This window comes from Papio anubis, chromosome 16 (genome assembly GCF_008728515.1).
Source record: "Papio anubis isolate 15944 chromosome 16, Panubis1.0, whole genome shotgun sequence".
Lineage (NCBI taxonomy): Eukaryota > Metazoa > Chordata > Mammalia > Primates > Cercopithecidae > Papio > Papio anubis.
Window position 1 is genome coordinate 15,915,105 of NC_044991.1, and position 21,645 is coordinate 15,936,749.

Here is a 21,645-nt window from a genome sequence, read left to right on the forward strand (position 1 = left end):
TTTAGCTCTTGCTGGTTGGGCTGCACCCCTGGACCAGCATCAACTGTCTAACATGCCCTAGTGAGATGAACCTGGTACCTCAGTTGAAAATGCAGAAATCACCTGTCTTCTGTGTTGCTCACGCTGGGAGCTGGAGGCTGGAGCTATTTCTATTTGGCCATCTTAGGCACCCTCCTCGCAAATGTGCTTTTTAGAGAGAACCCTTCCCAGTGAGCCTCAGGGGTCACGCCAAGGCCATTTGAAAGGCTGCCACATGATCTCTGCTAAATTAATAGCTTCTATTTTGAGCATCATGATTGAGGGGCTTTGGCACCAGCCTCCTTTTTATTCCTGCTTTTAAAGACAGGCAGCCCGGGTGGGCAAGTTTAACTTTTATGGTTTGATAGCCTGGTAATTGGTAATTAGTTGACTAAGGCTGCATTTTAACAGTTGCAGAGGCCATTTGTGGGACCATTACTCTTTGAAGACATATATCTCCTCCCCTCTATTTTCTTTCTTCTTTCCTGTTCTTCTGAGACTCCCTCGTTTCCTTCTGCACCTTTCTTAATTAGACTGGCCCTACATGTGAAGATGTAGACCATAAGGAAAAGAAAGAGAAAGAGAGAATGCACTTCCTGGAACTGTGCCTCTTTTCTAGTTCTTGCTTCTTGCCATGTTGACACTACAGTACATGGCTAGGGGATGCAGATGATCCCCCTTACCCTGTGGTATCTCTTTGGTAGGGGAACAGGGGGCCATATCAGGCTATGGATTGCAAAATTGGACATAGAACTAATAAACAAATCTGCTCTACAAGAGTTTCTCCTTTGTAAGAAAGTGTTCACTTGCCTACTAGTTTAAGTAATGGAGGGGCTTATTCAAAGGCTATTGAGTAACTCAGAATATTGAAGTATTTGCTGAACAAACAGCTGGCAGAAAGGACAAGAACCAGCGGACGCCAGGACACCTCAGCATTAGAAACACATGAATTGGTTCCAAGGGTGGCTGCCATCAGATTACCAATGGCAAGCACCTTCTGACTTTGTGCACCTTTGCTTAAGACTCAAATTCCACCTCATCAAGAAATGCTGATTTTCCTAGCTTCTGTCAAGCCCACTGCTTCAGGGGTAGGGATGAAGGTGTGAGGCATGGAGTGCAGCCTTGCGATTGGAAACCTCACCAAAACCACCTGGAGGAAGGAAGGGCTGTTCATGAAAAGGAAGCATGTGCCAGACTAAAACCACAAGTATCCACTAGAGAAACCTAGAACTTAAAGATTATCTTTTCTACTTGTCCATTTGATGCTCAAGAGCCCACTATGTGATCTTATACTGGAACATACCAGTGATAGACAATGCAATCATATTTGAGGCCACCCTCAAATGAAGCAGCATGGGAGAAACTGCTCTAAAAGAGAACTGAACTGAAATTCACCTCCATGTAACTTGTTCCTGTTGCTGTTAGCACATTTTCATGGAGCCCCACAGAGCAAGTCAATTCAGTCATTCTCGAGATGATGCTTTAGATATTTGATGGCAGAAATCACATCTCTGTGGGTTTTTCCCCAAGCTTAAACATCCTTAGTTCCTTCAACTATCTTGGTGGGTTTTGGCCACTGGATATGTGCATTATTCGATTCCAGAACTACACTTCTTTCTTTATATAATTGCTTAATGCAGATTCCAATTTGCAGATAATACATTCATTCAACAAAGATTTACAGAGCGCCTGCTTTGGGTCAGGAATTGTACTAGATACTAGGGATATATGATGAGAAAACATAGACCTCTCCTCTCTCCCATTGTCTGGATCCTGGTCTAGTGTTGACCACCTTTCCCCCTCACATGTTCTTTCCTTCTGTGAGTTGAGCTGGGTGGGAAAAATGCAAGAGGTAACAGGATTGTTAATTATCTTCACCTCTCTTTTTCCCCAATGCTAGAACATGCCAATTTATCTCCTTGGTTTTCAATAAAAATGGAATTCTTTATTTTACAAATAAAATGTGTAACTAAAATTTGTTGAGCATCTGCCATGTGTTGGACATGAGGGTGGACAATTTCATGTATTTTATTACTCATCAGAAGCCCCTTGGGAGTAAGTATACTGGCCCACTTTTTATAGATGAAGTAACTGAGGCCCTCAAAAGGTAAGTCAATTGCCTAATGACAAGCTGATATTTGAGCAGAACCATATCTCTCTGATTTATCAAATAGGAAAATATCCTTTGTTTCATGCTGCTGGAATACCAGCTCAGATGACAAGACCATGAACCTCTGGAAGGAAGGCACTGGCTTATTCATCTCTGAACTCCTACCACCTGGCACACATTATCCTGTGTGATTGGATAATCATCAGATTCTTGGAATCAGAACAGACTTCTGATGACTTGGAGTCTATTCCATATTTTATATGCATTCCAAAAATATGGCCTCACTACACCTGTCTTAAATATTTGTAGTTCTTTCCATAGGACAGGCTCCCTTATTCCATTCTTGTTCCTTCTTATGTAATCTAGTCCTTCTCCTGGAAGGCCAGTTCCCTGCCTCTAGTTTTACCTAGCAAATACCCATTCATCTCATAGGCGTCACATCAAATGCCACCTCCCCGTGAAGGCTTCCTCAGTTCTCTGGTTTACAGTTCCTGATCTCGCCCTCCCACAGTGTTTTTCACAGTCCTTCAAGGTACAAATCATCTTGCTTTGCTGTATTGTCTTTTGGCTTGACTCTCACTCCACTAGGCTGGAAGCATTTTGAGGACAGGAACTGTTTCTTCTTTGTATATTCAGCACCCAACATAATGGGTGTCACATGACAGATGGTCAATGAATATTTCTTGAATGAATAAATGAGTAATACATCTTGGAATTGATAAAAAAAATTCAAGAACCATAATATAACTGCAAACTTCATGAAATTCTCAGTGTCAAAAATAATAATCAAGAAAACCAAGAACTTATTATTTTGATTAATTTCAGGAAAACAGTCAGAAATCACTTTATTAAACAATTCTGTACAGTAAGAATGGAGATCAGTAAAACCATCACTCTCCTTCAGAAGCAGATACTGTACAACAAGTTTTTTGCGGCTCCAAAGAAAATGCTCCTGTAGAAAAAAAGCATGGCTAGTAATGCTGATATGATTTATAATCATGCCGTCACTGTTTATGACTTAAATAATTATCTAACAGTGTTTCAAAGACCTGAAACTACCAAGCAAAGGGGTCCTAATGTGAATTCTCTCTTAGAGAAAGACAAAGTCCAAGGCCAAAAGGACTGTTTGGTTGTCTGGTTGTTACTGTTTTCCTCCTGGGATGTCAAGAAGTTTAAGGAGCTAGAAAGAATAGCATGAAGGAGAAATTCAGTCTGATTTGAAACTTGTTATTCTTAGCAAGACAATTCCAGATAGCAAAGCAATTAATCAATCAAAGCCAGCTACCTCCCTAAAAGGGGAAGCTCATATCATGTTATTTTACATTTTTCTCTAGAAAGAGAGTCTTGTGTATTTTTGTTTTTCTTACTCATGTAAGCTGTGCATGTGAAGCTGTGCAAAGAAAATCTGAATAACATATGTCCAGTTTTCTAGAAGTTTCAGTCTTTCACATAATAAAGTCTGCCTACAGATCATTGGGATTGGAACAAGTATGAAAATGATATATTTTTCCCTGCGAAAGGATCTATATAATAGTAGTTGTCATTTACCACACCCTACTGTGTGCCAGGTGCTTTCCAGACATTGCGTAGTTAATTCTCACCAGCCAGCACCTGTCAGTAGTGTTAACCCTATGCTGCTACCACCAACACGGAACACTATTATCTTATGCCTGGTGGAAGGCAAACACTCATCTCTCAAAGGTCTACTCCCTGCAAAACAACCAAGACAAGTCTTAAAACCCAAGACTGCTCATGCTGCTTCTCTGCTAAAAACCCTCCAGGGGCTCCCCATCTCACACATTAAGAATGGCTCCCTTTACTAGGGAAGCTCTGCAGGACCTGCCCCCTGCACCACATCACCTTTCTAGTCTCATCTCCTGCCACCTCCTCCCTCTCACTCTCTCTGCTCCAGTCTTTCTGGCCTCCTTGATGCTCCTCAAACATACTAGGTAACCTCTCATCACCTCGCATGTCTTCATCTCAGGGTCTTTGTGCCTGCTCTTGCCTGTGCCTGGAATCCTCCCGCAGATCTCCACATGGTTGGCTCCTGACTCCTTTGATCTGTGTTCAAATGTTCACATCTTCATGATAACTTTTTGATAACTACATTTAAAACTGGACCCCTCTGGTACATACTCCCTTGGCTCTTTCTCCTTTCTTTATAGTCTGTATAGTTTTCTTATTTATTTTGCTTATAGCAATCTTACTCCCCACCTCCACTGTCTATTCTTTATATGCATTAGAATGTAAGCTCCTTGAGGGCAGGCACACTTGTGTTTGTTTTCTTTACCTCAGTTGCTCAGCAGATGACAGGTACTCAGTAAGTATTTGTGCAATGAATCAATAGGGAAAACAGGCTGAATGTGGTTAAATAACTTGGCCTATGTCACACAGCTATCAATATGGTTCAGATATTTGTCACATGTTGAATATAATCCTGAATGTTGGAGGAGGTACCTGGTGGGAGGTGATTGGATCATGGTGGCGGATTTCTCCCTTCCTGTTTTCGTGATAGTGAGTGAGTTCTCATGAGATCTGGTTGTTTGAAACTGTGTACAGCTCCTGCCTCTCTCATCCTCCTGCTCCAGCCATGTAGGATGTGACTCCTTCCTTTTCGCCTTCCAACACGACTGTTTTTTGAAGCATCCCCAGCATGCTTTCTGTAGAGCCTGCAGAGCTGTGAGCCAATGAAACCTCTTTTCTTTATGAATTACCCAGTCTCAGGTAGTTCTTTATAGCAATGTGGGAATAAATTAATACAGCTATTAAACAAGGGTGCAAGGAGTCTAGCCCAGGTCTGTCACAACCTGGAGCTAATGCCGTTCCCCTTCTGCAACACTAAGTCTGAATCTCTTTGTGGTCAAAAAGAAAGAAGGATTAAAGGTTTGTACATATTTGAAGTGCTGGAAACTCTTGTGGGACTGGTGGTGTATTTTCATCAGGCTTGTGAAAAAAACACAATGGTAAAGACAGACCTGAGTCTCCACTAGGTCTCCACTTTCTAGCTGTGTGACCACAGCCAAATGATTGCACTTCTCTGAAGTACAGTTTCCTCATCTACAACATGAGGATGGTTGATGGTACCTGGAAAATGAGGTCATTATAAGAATGAAATTATACATTCAGTGTATACAGAGCAGGTAGAATCAAGGTAAGAGTACCATAGTTTTAGGTTACTACATTGTGAAATGATAAAAGTTATTAGTGCTTGAGTGTTCTCAGATTTTCTACCCCTTTCTGGTTATTAAAAGGAATGCTAATTTGGCCCAGTTCATTCTTTCTCTTCTCCCCATATCACTCAATGGAAGAGACATCCAATGTGTGTATTTAAGTTATATGTTTCTTGCATGGGGTTCAAGACATACAAGCGAGTCCTACTTCAAATTACAGTTGACCCCTGAACAACGTTAGGATTAGGGGTGTCAACTCCCTGGGCAGTCAGAAATCTACATATATATATTTTGATTCCACCAAAACTTAACTGCTAACAACCTACTGTTGACTGGAAGGCTTGCTGATGACATAGTCAAGTGACACATGTTTTGTATGTTATATGTATTTTATATTGTATTACAATAAAGAGAAAAAATGTTGTTAGAGAAGATAATAAGGAGGAGAAAACTATTCATTAAGAGGAAGTGCATCATCATATAGGTTTTCATCCTTGTCGTCCTCACACTGAGTAAGCAGAGCGGATGAGGAGGAGTTTGTCTTGCTGTCTCAGAGGTGGCAGATGTGGAAGAAAATCTGCATATCAATGGACCTGCACAGTTCAAACCTGTGTTGTTCAAGAGTCAATGTATTTTTAACTGTTTGAACTCTACTCTTTCACTGTTACACTGCCTCAGAGGCTGAGCCCAGTGGGATTTAGCTCTGTAAGAAGGACACTAATATTATTAAATTTTTTCACTGCCATCTTCTCCTCTCACAGAGCCTGGTCTCCTTTATCCCTAACACATTTCCCATTCTCCATCCAGATTTTGTTAAGTTTCACATTCCATCAGTATTGTAAATAATTAACCACTTCCCTTCACAGCAAGCTCACTGCCTATTACTGTGAATTATTTACAGAAGAAACTCTGACTTGAGAAACTAAGATAATGGCACAAGTTATTTATGTAAAAGGAATGTGAGCTTTCTCAGATTTCACTTCTGCTTTCCGACTTTCCTTATTGCAATTCTTGGTACTTGCCCAGCACTTTGGAAGCATTAACCAAGTCAGTTTCACAGTTAATCTCTCATAAAAATGGGAGAAGTTACTGTCCACACTGAACAGAGGGATAAAGGGATTAACCAGACATAGAATCTTGAGAGGATGCCCTTTCAAGACCCGTGGCCAGAGGAATCCCTGGAGGGGAAGACCAATTTCCTCTATAACTTATTTAAGGTGTAGTGCAAATGTACCTTATATTTCAATTTAGTTATTCAGGACAACAGAAAAGATATAAAGAAATTTTCTGCTTGCCTTATACATGCTACTCATAATGACAAGAGGAATTTATTCTTGTCAAGCTAGTTCTTGACCCCTCTTATAGTTTTAAAAAGACTACCCTTTCCATGAAATGACTTCCATTGTTGAAATCCTTCCACTTCTCTAAGTATTATTCTCCATACTCTATCCCTTATCCTCATTCTGTTGCCAAGATTTGAGAGGTGGAAATTAATTACAGTCTTCGTTCAAACTGAGTTCAGAACAGGATGAGAAATAGATGTCAGACAACTAAAGGGCAAAATGCCACTTTCATTATGGATAATGGTAAATTGGAGAGCGTGTCTTGGATCTGCAGTGACCTTCAGGCATTCTAGTTTTTACCCCTGAGTTGAGACTTCAGAATGATGCATTCAAGGGAAAGTTGGGGTCTCTGAAGCTGTCAGTCTTACCCAGAATAGCTGCCTTAAGCCTAGCAAGGCTGAAGAGTGAGACCAAAGGAAAATGAGCTTTGAGAACTGCCACTAGAATGCAGGTGTGGGTCCGTGCCCCATGCTGGCTGCAGTGCAGTAGAACATATCCAGTTTACAGGCAGGTAGGTTAAAGATGGGGACCCTAATGGGACAGATCCATATATGCTTATTTATTTTTACTGATGTCACCTATCAGATAGTCATCACTGCACCCAGAAAGGAGGAGTAGAAGTTATTTAAATCCCGGTTCACTACAGGAGCAGAAGTTTCTGCATGGAAACATGGAGGCTAAGAAGAAAGGTGACCGCTAATGTCCCTCTTAAAGATTCTGGCCCCAGACTATGATGCTCAGATCAACTGTTTTGGTCAAGACTTTTGTGGTTGCAATTGACAGAAACCCCAACTCAAACTTGTTTAAGCAAAAGGGACTATAGTAGTTCATCAAACTGCCAAATCCACTCACTGTCATTGGAACCCTAGTTTTTTCCTTCTCTTGACTGTTTTCCTCTATTGTGGCACCATTCTCAGGCAAGATGTTGGCTTTTGGTAACTGGATGGCTGCCAGCTTCCATCCCCTGAGTGATCCTGGTGGGGTATGGAGTGGGGGAAAGAGTCTGTCTTCTTCAACTGCTCCCACAAACATACTGGAGATGGGTTTCATGGGCCTGGGTTGGGGCATGTGCCCACTCCTGAGCCAATCACAGTGGCCATGGAGATGAAATGCTTTGTGTATTAGTCAGTTCTTGCACGGCTATAAAGAAATACTTGCAACTGGGTAATTTATAAAGAAAGGAGTTTTAACTGGCTCACAGTTCTACAGGCTGTGTAGGAAACATGACAGCATCTGCTTCTGGGGAGGCCTCAGGGAGCCTTGACTCATGGCAGAAGGCAAAGCAGGAGCAGGCTGTCTTCACGTAACCAGAGCAGAAAGAAGAGAGAAGCAGGGGAGGTGACACACACTTTTAAACTACCAGATCTCATGAGAACTCACTATCACCAGAACAGTCCCAACCAGGGGAATCTACCCCCACGAGTCAGTCACCTCCCACCAGGCCCCACCTCCAATATTGGGGATTACAATTTGACAAGAGATGTGGGCAGGAACACAGGTCCAAACCATATCACTGGTTGGCTGATCCTGGATTATATACTACCCCTCCACTGAAATGAGGATGTAGGGAAAAGCTTTATCCAAACCACATGGACTAAGATTAGGGGAAGTGAGGACTCCTCAAGAAATATGGGGTGCTATGACCAGGAGACCCAGAAAAAAATCACAGCCTTTTGTCTTTTCCCTGATCCCTTTGGATTTTTTTTAAAAATAAACTTAATTTTAGTGTAGTTTAGATTTACAGAGTAATTGTAAAGATATATTCTATGCTCAGTTTCTTCTATCATTAACATCTTACATTACTATGGTACATTTGTCACACTTAATGGACCAATACTGATACATTATTATTCACTGATGTCCATATGTAGTCAGATTTCCTTAGTTTTTAGTTAATGTCCTTTCTCTGTTCTAGGATTCCATCTATGATTTCATGTTGCACTGAGGCATCCTGTCTCCTTAGATTCCTCTTGGCTGTCCAAATTCTTAAGATTGTTCTTTGTTTTTGGTGACCTTGATAGTTTTGAAGAATGCTAGTCAGGTATTTTGTAGACTCTCCCTCAGCTGGGATTTGTCTGATGTTTTTTTCTTAATTAGGTTAGGGTTGTGGGTTTTTTGGAGGAAGACCACAGAGGTAAAGAACATTATTGCCTCCTATCAGGAGTACATGCTATCAACACGTCTTGTCACTGTTGATGTTTACTTTGATGTGACATAAGGCAGCTTTTATCAGGTTTTCCAGCTGTAAAGGCACTCATTTTTCTATCTTTTCATACTGTACTCTTTGGCAAAATGTCACTACACATAGTCTGCACATAAAGAATGGGAATTATGCTCTAACTCCTTGAGGACGCAGCGTCTGCGTTAATTATGTGGAATCCTTCTGTGCAGGAGACTTGTCTATTCTCCTTCATTTATTTATTAGGTTGGTGCAAGAGTAATTGCAATTTTTGCCATTTATAACTGCAATTACTTTTGCAACAAACTCATAGTTTTTCACTTATTTATATCACTATGGACTCATGGTTTTTGTTTATACTTTGGGTTATAATCCAATTCATATTATTGTTTTTATTTTTTTGCTCAAATCATCTCAGCTTTGGTCACTTGGGCTCTTCTTTCAATTGGCTCCTGTGTTCCCTTGGTCTACTCCATCGTTGTGTGTGTTTCTTCACTTCTTTGCATCCTGGTATGATGAGATGCTCCAGTCTCATCTTACATACTTACGTATTTCGTACCCCAATCCTAGAGTCAATCACTTCTCTAGAAGGGCCTGGTTCCTTTTACTGTAGAATGGTTTTAGAGACTAAGATAGAGGTGTGATATGTGCTTGTTACTTCCAGGCCCTTGCAGCTGACAGAGCAAGGAAATACATATGTACTAACCAGTGTATATATGCATATCGTTAACTATGTCTATATGTAACCTTATATTAAGCTGAAATACTCATGTGTAGGACACTGATCTGGGACCAGATGAATCATTCTAGCCTTCTCCCCTTACTTGTCTGTAACCTTTCGCTCCAACAATAAAAAACCTGGCTTCCACCATTTACCACCCATTTACTAAATTGTTCAATTCCAGTATGAATGTACAGTGGTTTCATAATTGTTGACCATCCTCCCTTTGGATTTGATGCTTTGCTTGTATTCCAATTTGCCTTGCCTTTCCACTAGCTGCACTATCCAATCAGGTAGCCGCTAACCACTTGAGCTATTTGAACACAAATGTAAATGAATTAAAATGAAATACAATGAAAAGTTCAGTTCCTCAGTTACACTAGCCATATTCAAGTGCTTTATTGCTACCTGTGGCTAATGGAGAGCATAAATATAGTACATTTCCATCATCGTCTAGGATGCCATTGCACAGTCTAGGACTTGCCTAATCCTGTGTTCTTCTACTACCTGCCTGGTAGCCAAAAGCCAGTTATATTTTTCTTTTTCTTTTTCTTTTTTCATTTTTTGTGAGACAGAGTCCCACCCTGTTGCCCAGGCTGGAGTGCAGTGGCATGATCTCGGCTCACTGCAACCTCTGCCTCCCAGGTTCAAGCGATTCTCCTGCCTCAGCCTCCTGAGTACCTGGGATTACAGGCATGTGCCACCACACTCGGCTAATTTTTTATATTTTTAGTAGAGATTGGGTTTCACCATGTTAGCCAGGATGGTCTCAATCTCCTGACCTTGTGATCTGCCCGCCTCGACCTCTCACAGTGCTGGGTTACCGGTGTGAGCCACCATACCTGGCCTCCAGTTCTGTTTTCTTAGCTTTGGCTCTTAGGTCAGATCTGAGACCTCCTACATATCCAAGGAAGGGAGTTGAGACACCGTATGCTGAGAGCTGCATGATGAAGATACAGGCTCTGCCTTAAAGAGCACAGCACTGTATGATGGAGGCATACACAAGCTGTCAAAGCTCATAGAGAAGCCCAGGACTGAGGCTGGGAGTTGATGAGAGAAAGCATCCCAAGGGAGACTCGAGCTAGGTCTTGAAGATTGCAGCTAAGATTGAAAACCTGCCAAGGGCAGGCCCAGGGAATGGAATAGCGTGTGCCATGTATGGGGGGTGCAAGTGCTGTGAGTGCCATATTTGCAGAATGCGGTGTTGGAGAGTCAGTAGGTCTGGAAAGGTGAGCGTGTTTGGGAACATGGAGAAAGTGGCAGGGCATAGACTTGGAAGGTTATCTGTGGGTAGATTATGTCTTGCAAGCAATTTGGGACTTTATAATGAAGGTTGTGGGAGTTAGTAGAGAATTTTAAGCTGGAGAATGATGTGTTTTTATCTCTATTTTAGAAATATCACCCCGGTGGCTGTAGGATATTGTTTTGGGAGGTGGAGCTAGAAATAGAAGATATGGTTAGCATGCAGGGAGAAGAGGATCCAGAATTTTTTTCTTTCCAGTTTTCATCTCCTTCAACCTCCGTGTCATTCTTGCTGCCTCCTACTTTTTGAAACTCTAACCTTCTTGGATTTTCTTGACAATCATCTCTCCTAGTCTTCTCACTTTCCTGTCTTGTTTTTCTTGAATATATTAGTTTTACGCTGCTGCCATAACAAATCACTACAAATTTAGTGGGTTTAAATAATACAAACTTATCATATTAAAGTTCTGTAGTGTAGAAGGTCTGACCCATGCCTCATGGAACTAAAATCAAAGTGTCAGTAGTGTTATTTCCTTCTGGAAGCTGGGGGCAGAATCTGTTTCTGTTCCTTTGCCATCTTTAGAGGCTGCCCATGTTCCTTGGCTGCCGGTGCCCTCTTTCTTCTTCGAAGTCACTAATGAAGGGTCAAGTTCCTCCCAGATTGCATTACTCTGACTTCTCTTCTGCCTTCTTTTTCCACTTTTAAGGGAGCTGTGACTGCCTTGGCTCACCCATATAATCCAAAACAATCTCTTCATCAACAATTCTTAATGTAATCCCATCTGCAAAGTCCATTTTGCCATGTAACGTGACAGACTCACAGGTTCCAGGGATTAGGGCATGGGCATCTTTGGTAAGGGCATTATTCTGCCAATCACACTGAGCATTTCACAGACTGTATTAGTCCGTTCTCACATTGCTATAAAGACATACCAGAGACTAGATAATTTATAAAGAAAAGAGGTTTAATTAACTCACAGTTTTACAGGCTATAAGGAATTATGGTTGGGGAGGCCTCAGGAAACTTACAATCAAGGCAGAAGCCAAAAAGGAACCAAGGCACATCTTCACATGACTAGAGCAAGGGGAAGAGAGAGCAAAGGGGAAGGCACTACACACTTTCAACCAACCAGATTTCATGAGAACTCTATCACATGACAGCAGTAGGGGGATGGTGCTAAATCACCAGAAACCACCCCCCGTGATCCAATTACCTCTCACCAAGCCCCACCTCCAAAACTGGAGGATTATAATTCAACATGAGATTTGGGTGGGGACACAGAGCCAAACCGTATAGCAGACATTTCTGGAGTTCATCTCTAAGTTCACATCCATCCTTGGCTTTTTACACTGGTCCAACTACTGGACTCACATTTAGAATCTGTTTGTATCTCTGTGTTCAATATTTGGAAAAATTCCTTGTGAAGAAAGGGAAAGTTTTTTTGCAGCGTTACCAAGGATAGAGGGAGCATACAAATGGTGGTAGGATTGGTACCAGCATTGGAGAGCCCCCACATTGCCTGGGCTAGGGAACATTGTCAAGTTAATGGTCCAGCTATGTGAGGGAGAAGAATAATATCTAGACGTCCACACGAGGCAGAGCCTATTGTGCTTCTCAGAGGAGTCAGAGAGATGGCAGGAGGTCAAGGGGAAAATGCCAGGATCAGAGGAATGGGTGTGAGCAGACAGAGCTGCTCATAGGAGCCAGAGCGGAATGAGCACAGAGAGAGCCATGCAATTTAGAAGGGCAGCTTGTAATTGGATGTAGACTTCAGTTGGGGCAAATTAGGACCCCACTTTTCCCAGAAATAGAGATTGTCGACTTTTTTTATGGGAACAGACACGGGGAGTTTTGGCAGAGTGAAGCTTGCTTTGCAGACTGATTTCCTGTGATATGAGACTTCATTAACAGAGATGGCTACCTAGAACGGTAAAGATAACTATTACTTCTTGAGCATTTACCATTTCCTGGGCTCTTTACGACCATTATCTCCAGTCTTCACAGCAATCCTGCAGGCTATATTTAAACAATGAGGGAATTGAGACTCAGAGAGACAGAAAAAGGGGAGCCAAGATTTACATAAAGGTCTATATAATGCCCACACCACAGCTCTTTCAAACACAGTGCACTGGAAGGAAGTAGCTGGAAAGAGACACAGGGAGGTAGTGATCCACTGAAGACTAAAATCCCTGGAGCCCCAAGGCTCTCTTCTGGTGTTGTCCTGGAGATGAAAATTCACAAACAGGAGTGTGCCTGAAGGAGGCTGGTGATTATGGGAGAGGGCCTGAGAACTGTATATGGGAACTGTTTTGTGGGAATTCAGTTTAGTATAGAGAGGACTTGGGAAGAAACTCTTTTCTTTTTCGAAAAACCTGGAAGAACCGCCAAGCAGAAATTATAGGGAAGTAGATTTCTGTCTCTTAGGGGGAGGGCTCTCTTGCTATCGTGTCTCTTCAACTCTAGGTGAAACGCTGTGATGCTGATGGCATATTGCACAGGGTGTCTGCCCTCTTTTCGAGAGTTCTGCAGGGCTTGTCTGAAGAGTTATTTGTTCAGGTGTGATCCAGTGAGGATTTAATCCTGAAGGCAAAATGCACTAGTACACAGGTGCTTGGAAGATTCCCGTAAGTCTAGGATTCTATGAGTATGGGATTTTCCTTTCTTTGTTTGCCTCCCCATTACCTGTCAACTTCTTAGAGTTCTTCAAGTCCTAATTTCCAGGGAGCTTTCCCAAATCACTGCAGTAACCAAGATGTAGCCTCCTTTGAAGGTACATATTTTTTCAAATAGATCAGGGGCCGGTACACTTTGTAAATAGTAAATGTTTTAGATTTTGTGAAATAAGTGGTTTCTTTTGCAACTACCTAGCTCTGCCACAGTAGTATGAGAATAGCCATAGACAATATTCAATAATGAGATGGCTGTGTTCCAATAAAACTATATTTTATTCTTAAAAAATTTGGCTTCTGCAGAGTCATTTGCTGACCCCTGATTGAGACCGTTTATTCTGTGAAAAATGATGTCTTGTTTAGAATTGTCTCTAGCCATAAAGCAATACATTATTATTTGAGTCTTTAATTACACTTTATTACTTTTTTCACATTGGGTAAGCCCTATTTCCTTCATCAGATTGGAAAACAATTTAGGGCAGAGGCTCATGATCTTTCAGTAGCCTCACAAATCTACCACGATGACTCCAACTCCAATGCAACTTAACATGATTTATGACTTTGAACAAAGAGTCACAGAATCATTGACATTTATGTAGACTGGCATGAACTACAGAAATGAATGGGTTCCAAACCCCACTTTCTAAGACGGAAACCCTAAAGCCTGGCTAAGAGCTCCATCTTTCCCAACATCCCATGACAAGTTAGAACCTGATCCCCTGATGTGTTGGGCAGGGGTCTCATTCTGCACTGTTGGGGAACCCTGGCAGTTAATGCCGCACCAGGCAATCACTCACTGTAGGCCTGCTATTTTCCAGGCAGAGAGCCAGGATCTGGAGATCTAGGGCTGAGGGAAGCTCTGCATTCCCTCTCAAGATGTATGTGAAGTTGAGATGGGGGAGTCGGACACGCCATATGCGTCCTGACCCTCTCTGTATGTGCAGCCTTTGGTGAATTCTGCCATGCAGTTTGTTTCATTGAACAGTGCTGCACACAGAGTCCTCTTAACAATAATGGTTACACTGTTGGTAGGAGTATAAATTAGTTCAACCATTTTGGAAGACAGTGTGGTGATTCCTCAAGGATCTAGAACCAGAAATGCCATTTGACCCATCAATGCCATTACTGGGTATATGCCCAAAGGATTATAAATCATTCTACTATAAAGACGTATGCACACGTATGTTTATTGCAGTACTATTTACAATAGCAAAGACTTGGAACCAACCCAAATGCACATCAATGATAGACTAAATAAGCAAAATCTGGCACATATACATCATGGAATACTATGCAGCCATAAAAAATGAGTTCATGTCATTTGCAGGGACATGGATAAAGCTGGGAGCCATCATTCTCATCAAACTCACACAGCAACAGAAAACCAAACACTGCATATTCTCACTCATAAGTGGGAGTTGAACAATGAGAACACATGGACACAGGAAGGGGAACATCACACAACGGGACCTGTCGGGGAGTGGGGGGCAAGGGGAGGGAGAGCATTAGGACAAATACCTAATGCATGCGGGGCTTAAAACTTAGATGATGGGTTGACAGGTGCAGCAAACCACCATGGCACATGAATACCTATGTAACAAACCTACATGTTCTGCACATATATCCCAGAACTGAAAGTAAAATAAAAAATAAAAAAAAATAATGGCTGCTATTGATTAGGAGTTTCCACATACCTGGCACTGTATTAATCCCTTAGAATGCATTTAATTTTCTTTCTTTGGATGACCTCAAACCCTCTTACCACAAACATATTAAAATGTTAATTAAGAGAACACACCGTGACACACACATATTCTCCATTAAGTGTGTTGCTTCATTAACTGTCTTATGGCTTACAGGCAATGGGTATTTCTGGGTGACCTCAGTCAGCTAAAAATTATTTACCTCAATGACAGGGGAAAAATGAGGCTCTTTCAAGAGTGATGCCTCTAGGCTTCATTGTGTTCTGGCAGCCAAGGCCCCTGAGGGTACACTCTCCGTAGTGCCCTCAGACGATGGGTTTTGGAGAGACACACTCCTGCTTCTATGGAAACAAAATCCACTCCTTAGTTCTCAGAGCTGTGTGCACATACTAATTCCTGCTATTTGCACAGCCTCATCTTCCGAAGAAATCATGTATTAGTGATGTGATTTTAGCCATTGCCAGGCCAAATTCCCTTTGTAGCTCGGTAGATGAACAAAGAAATATTAAGTAAACTCTTTTAAACTATCATCAGCTCCACTTATATGGTCTGGCATGATAGGCACTTAATATTTAGTGACTGATTATTTATTTTTCCATAAGTAAGTCTTCCCATGGTGTTTGTAACACAATATGCATACAACTGACTTTCTGTAAACTCCTCAGTCACCGTGCCTAGATTCAAGCCAACCTTTTTCCTGTGTCCATTGGGATGCCCATAAGTTAGCATCTGAGCAGAGAGAACAGAGGAGGAGGAATCAGTGGCGTCAACCAATATTCTGTTTCCTAAAAGCTGCATTCAAAACTGAGTTGAAGTCCGTTATGACGCAAGTTCCAGGGAAAAGATGACATTCATCCAGCATGACAGCATGGTGCATTTTATAAAAGTGCAATCACATTGAGCTTGCTGGGGTTGACCTAATCAGACCAGGCAGAGACATGGGAGGCAGAGAATTGGAGGTGTGTTTATTTCACGAGGCAGAGTAGTGGAAAAATACAAGGAGAAAGAACTACATGGGGAGGGCCAGATTCTCGGCCCAGATGTGCTGCTCCAGATAGAGTAATTTGGGGCAGATTATTTAATTTCTCATAGGAAAAAATGAAGGGGCACTAGAGAAAGAGGCAGGCATTAGATACTTTCTCTGATGTTCAGGGATTATCTGGAATCAAGAAACATCACCTTGATTCTGAATCAGACATGAGACATCCTGCAGTGGATTGAATAATGCCCCTGCCTGCTAAAAGATATGGCTCTGTCCCAGTCCCTGGAAACTGTGAATGGGATTTTATTTGGAAAAAGGTGTAATTAAGGGATTTTTTTTCAAAGATATAATTAAAAATCTTGTGATGGGAATATCATCCTCAATTTTTTGGATGGACCCTAAATCCAGTAACAAGCATCCTTACAAGAGAGAGACACATGGGGGAGAGGCAATGTGAAGATAGAAGCAGAGATTGGTGTGATGTGGCCACAAGCCCAAGGATGCCAGGGCAACACCAAAACTTGCTGAGGGCAAGGAACAGATTCTCCCCAGAGAAAGAGAGAGAAAGGCCCCACTGACACCTGGATTTCCAGCTTCTGGTCTTTTGTTTTAACAGCCACCCCAACATACACCCCAAAGACTTGAAGAAGGAGGCACCTGTGCCAGGAATCAACTGAAGCAGCGATTTTTCAAAGTCCATTTATTTTTTTGTCTGCTGGAATGTTCTATCCAGTCTGCTTTGGGCATGAGCACTGGATAACTGAGTCCCTGAAACATTTGACCATCAGAGTGGCGTTGCCCCTTCCAGGCAAAAAAGAATGCCATTGCCCTTTTCCTCCATGGTCCAGAGCAATGGGAAGATAATCGGCTGTCTCCTTCTGCCCCCACAGGCTTCTGCTGCAGCGCAAAGCTATCAGGGGAGGTAGCTTTTCACACCAAGGCAATATTTTAAATCAAGAGTGTGGCCTCCAGAAAACTGTCGTGACAGGCCTGGTTCCTGACCCAGGTTAGAGCTCTGGATAGTGATCCTCTGTGACTCTGCGGGTGACACCGTGACAGATCTGTCCGCATGCTTTGGAGCTGAATGTTATGTCTTTCTGCTCTTGCTTTCTGTTGTCCATGTGTCTGGTCTTTGGGTATTTTCTTTTTTTTTTTTTCTTTTTTTTTGAGATGGAGTCTTACTCTCTTGCCCAGGCTGGAGTGCAATGGCGCAGTCTCAGCTCACTGCAACCTCTGCCTCACAGGTTCACACCATTCTCCTGCCTCAGCCTCCCAAGTAGCTGGGACTACAGGCGCCTGCCACCACGCCTGGCTAATTTTTTGTATTTTTAGTAGAGACGGGGTTTCACTGTGTTAGCCAGGATGGTCTCAATCTCCTGACCTCGTAATCCACCCGCCTCGGCCTCCAGAAGTGCTGGGATTACAGACGTGAGCCACTGTGCCCGGCCGTCTTTGGGTATTTTCTTCCTTCCATAGCGAGATGGAAGAATGAGTGTTAGACTCTTGGAGAAGTCAGCTCCCAATCTAGCTCTGACCCTTCCCAGCTGGTGCCATTAATCCTATGGAGACTTTGTGCCCTCATCTATGACATGCAGGAGAGGAGACCCACTTTGAAGGTCTGTTGATGATTAGGAATATGCTGAAATAATTGAAGTGAATATTTACTGAATGTTTCTTTATGTCAAGTCTGTGCTAAGTACAAGAATTATTTTGTTTAATTCTTACAAAGATGTTGGGTTAGATTTGACTATTATCTCCAGTTAATGTGAGAGGAGACAGGGACTGAAATAGGTTGAGTAATTTGACCCAGCTTAACTGACCAGTGTGAGGGCAAAGTCAGACTCATACTCAGGACCATCTCACGTAAAACTTGTACTCTAACCCTTAGGCCATGTCGCCAGCTGTTGTGTGAGTAAATTTGCTTTAGCAGCATGTGTTATAGTCTTAAGATGGCTGCCCCCCATGAGTCTCTGCAATGTCCTGTTTTTTTCCTTTTTGTATTAGTGTAGGGCAGGGATTGGCAAATTATGACCCATAAGGCAAATTTGGCTTACCACCTGTGCTTGTAAATAAAGTTTTATTGGAACACAGCCATGTTTACCTGTTTACAAATGGCTGCTTTTAGACTACAACAGCAGAGTTGAGTATTTACAACAGAGACTCTCTGGTTTGCAGACCTGAAAATCTGGCACTTTACAGAAAAAGTTTGCCAACCCCTGGTGAAACGGGAAAAGTTCCTTTGTCTCCCTCGCAGAGCATGTGATGGGGGTATGACTTGCTTCTTTGGTATCCCGCTGCTCAAACTTCTAGAGGGAGCATGCAGACGGACAGGCTGTGGGGCTCCCATCCCATGGCAGCATCTAGGGGTGACTGCTTACAGCTCCTGAAGCCCTAGTGGGCGTGTGTTACAGGGTGCTCTTTTAGCCATCAGTAAGCAGCTTGTGTTAACTCAATTAGACTGCTTTATCAGAAGGATAGAGGGTTTCTGTATCTTGGGGTTTTTGATTAGGTGTACCGGAAGCATTGGATCACACGTGGGCTTGGAAAATGAGTGCAAGATTTTATTAACTGGAAGTAGCTCTCAGCAGATGGGGGAGCCAGAAAGGAGGTGGTTTTCCCCTGGAGTCAGGCTGCTCAGCTGCCCAGTCTCTCCTCCGACACCCCCTGCCTGGCCCCGCAGCCAGACTCCGAGTTGTTCAGCTGGTCAATGCCCTGCAGGCCTGCAGGTGTCTGTCACCGTGCTCTCCGGCTGGTGTGCTCCCATTGATGTTCGGCCGCTTGTGTCTTCTGCTGATGTGTTCCTCTCAACGTCCAGCCACTTGTGTCTCTGCCCGCTAGGGTCTTGGGGTTTTTATAGGCATATGACGGGGGTGTGGTGGCCAGGGTGGTCTTGGAAAATGCAACACTTGGGCACAAAGGCAAGAGTGCCTGTCCTCACCTAGGTCTACGGACACAGGCCCTTTGGGGTGGAGTCCTTGCCAGGGATCATGCCCTTCCCTTCTCAGCACTTCCCTGCCCCGCTTCCGTTATCGCTGGGATAGGTGAGAGAGCATGAGCTTGGAAGTTAGGATGAACTGGGTTCAAATGCTGACTCTTAAGCATTTCCAGCTCTATGACAGTGGGCAGGCTTCTTGAGCTCTCTGCTCCTCAGTTTCCTCCTCTGGGAAGCAGGCAGGCTGGTGGCCATCTCAGGGAGTTCAATGAGAATGCCCAGCAGAATGCTGGAACAGAAGATGGCAATTCCTTTCTGTGTCTCCTTCCTTCTCCTCTCCCTCACTGTTGTGACAAATGTAACCAAGATCACTTCCTGGTAGCCTCCTGTGCAGCCTTCTCAGGCTGTTCTCTAGCTCCCTGAAGGGGCCTGCTTCATAGCTTCCTGGTCCTGGGTGGTCTGCAGGCTTCCCCACCCATACCCTGCCCTGCCTGTGCATGACTCCTGTTCACATTACAGACCTGCCCCTGCCCTTAGGCTTCCAAGTCTCTGAAAGGTCCAGGGCACTTCTCCAATGGAGAATTGGACCAGTCCAGCCTGGTCCAGACGTCCCTCCTTCTGAGCTGTGCAGAAATCTGGCTTCCCCACAGTGAACAGGCTTTAGATTCTTTAAAACATACCGCGGCTTGGCCCCTGTTTTCCTTGACTCTCTGCCAAACCTATTACACGTGTCTGAGCAGCAAGGGACTGGAAGAATTACGATTTCCATTTGGCTTCTGTGGCCGCTTAGTCTAATTTGCGCTGGCTTTGAAATATAGTGATTGCTGTTTTTGTTGTTTGGAGTTGGGGGCTGTTTTAAGTCCTGTTTCTTTTCTCCCCCTTTCACTTAGCTCTTTCTCTTTCTGGGATGGGGCTGCGGGAGAAGAAATAAAAAGTGAAAAAAATTGAAGCTCAGCTGCCACCATCAGACACTCCTCTCCTACACGGACTCATTTGCTCCAGTGCTGGATTTCATTAACTGAAGGGCTACACTGCAAGCCAAGGCACAGTAATGAGTTTGTAGCCACTCAGAACATATGGAATGTTTTTGCCATTAGCTCCAATTCTTGACTTGAAAGGGGGTCTGAGCAGGGCAGTTTAAGCAGCATTCTATCATCCACGTGCGGGTGCATGAAGGAGCCTGGATCCCTTCTCTTCCCCATCACCTCCCTCTACCCCACAGCCTCTGCCAGCCCTCCCATGGGAGAACACAGCCACGAGAATGGATGCAAGTTCATGGAATCAAGAACTGTTCTTGCCAAAGGAAGTTGCCAATTACCTCCTGGCTGCCAGTTTCACTCGGATCTCTTCTATCCTTTTCTACTTGACTTCTTGGTAGCATGTGACACTAGCGACCACTCTTCCATAACCTAAAATGGGCTCTGAGATGTTGGTTTCTCTTGCTTTTCTTCTTACCTTTCTTGCAGATTCTTCCTACCTTTCTTGCAGATTCTTCCTCTGTCTATATTTGCAGGTTTGTTTATACATGTTTAGAAGCATGCGCATTACTGTCTAAGTTAAGGGGATTGGGGAAATCAAAATAAAATAGCTACCACAGGACTTCCCAGCTACTTTCCTAGCTACCCTGTCTCTCTTCTTTTGCTCTACCTCCCTTTCTTTCTTCATATAGACTTTAGATGCCAGTTGCTGGTTGGGCATTGGAGGATGAGGGGCTATAGCTGCTGGCCTGGAGGACCTCATGGTCTATGGCCTCATGGTCTATGGGATCACTTTACTTCCCTCTCACACTCCACTCCTAAATTTTCCAGCAAACACGTGCTTCTGGGCTCCCCAATGGCAGAGACTAATGCATTTTCCAAGTTATCATCTTTGGTTATAGAAAGTCTCCAATAGACTCTAATCGAAAGGGAGTTTAGGATTCATGTCAGAAATGTAGAGACAAGAAATATTTTATAACTGGTAACTCACTTAGTAGGAGGTCACAGGGATTCACCGAGGGGATGTTACTTATTCAAGAACACACAGTATGGGAGTGGCTGGTTCACAGCATTTCCCTCGGAACATCCCCCTGAACCACCATCCTCATCACAAATGCATACTTTAAGAAGTGAAATGAATTCTCTAGCAGATGCTCTTCGTGTCCTATGCAGGTCCCATTTGCTTGGCCAGTGCACTCACCCTCCTCCCCCAGCTACTGCAGCTGTTGGTAGCTAAGGGCTTCCAGCTGCTGTCTTCTGTGGGGGCTTGCTCCTGGCTGATGGAGCCCTTTGCCTAGGGATGCCTGGGAAATCAAGCTCCCCACTCACCCTGAAATGCAGCCCATGACCAGTGACTTTTGTGTGGGAATAAAGGCCCACCTCTCTTGCATTTGGGCAGGACTGCCTCCTTGCTGCAGTTTATATGCTCAGGCTCCCAGAGGAATCAGGCTGTCCAGGCTCCTACTGAAGCCATTTTGTTGTCTAGCCTCTTCCCTACTTTGTCCTGCTTCCCTCGCTCCCCTCCAGGTTCCTCCCCCATCTCAGGCCCAGCCTCTAGGTAACCTGCTCTATGACAAACACCACAACCTCATCTTCTC

The 21,645-nt window shown here is 43.4% G+C and overlaps 1 protein-coding gene across 1 annotated transcript in view; it reads left to right on the forward strand.

Moving 5' to 3' along the window:
• The window catches only part of LOC110740568, a 107,735-nt gene extending 90,419 nt beyond the window's left edge, over nt 1–17,316 (forward strand). The window contains exon 9 of the mRNA XM_031656359.1: nt 17,029–17,316. Within this exon, the coding sequence (XP_031512219.1) occupies nt 17,029–17,090 (62 nt within the window). The 3' untranslated portion in view covers nt 17,091–17,316. The remainder of the gene's footprint in view (nt 1–17,028) is intronic.
• Nucleotides 17,317–21,645: the final 4,329 nt, after the last annotated feature.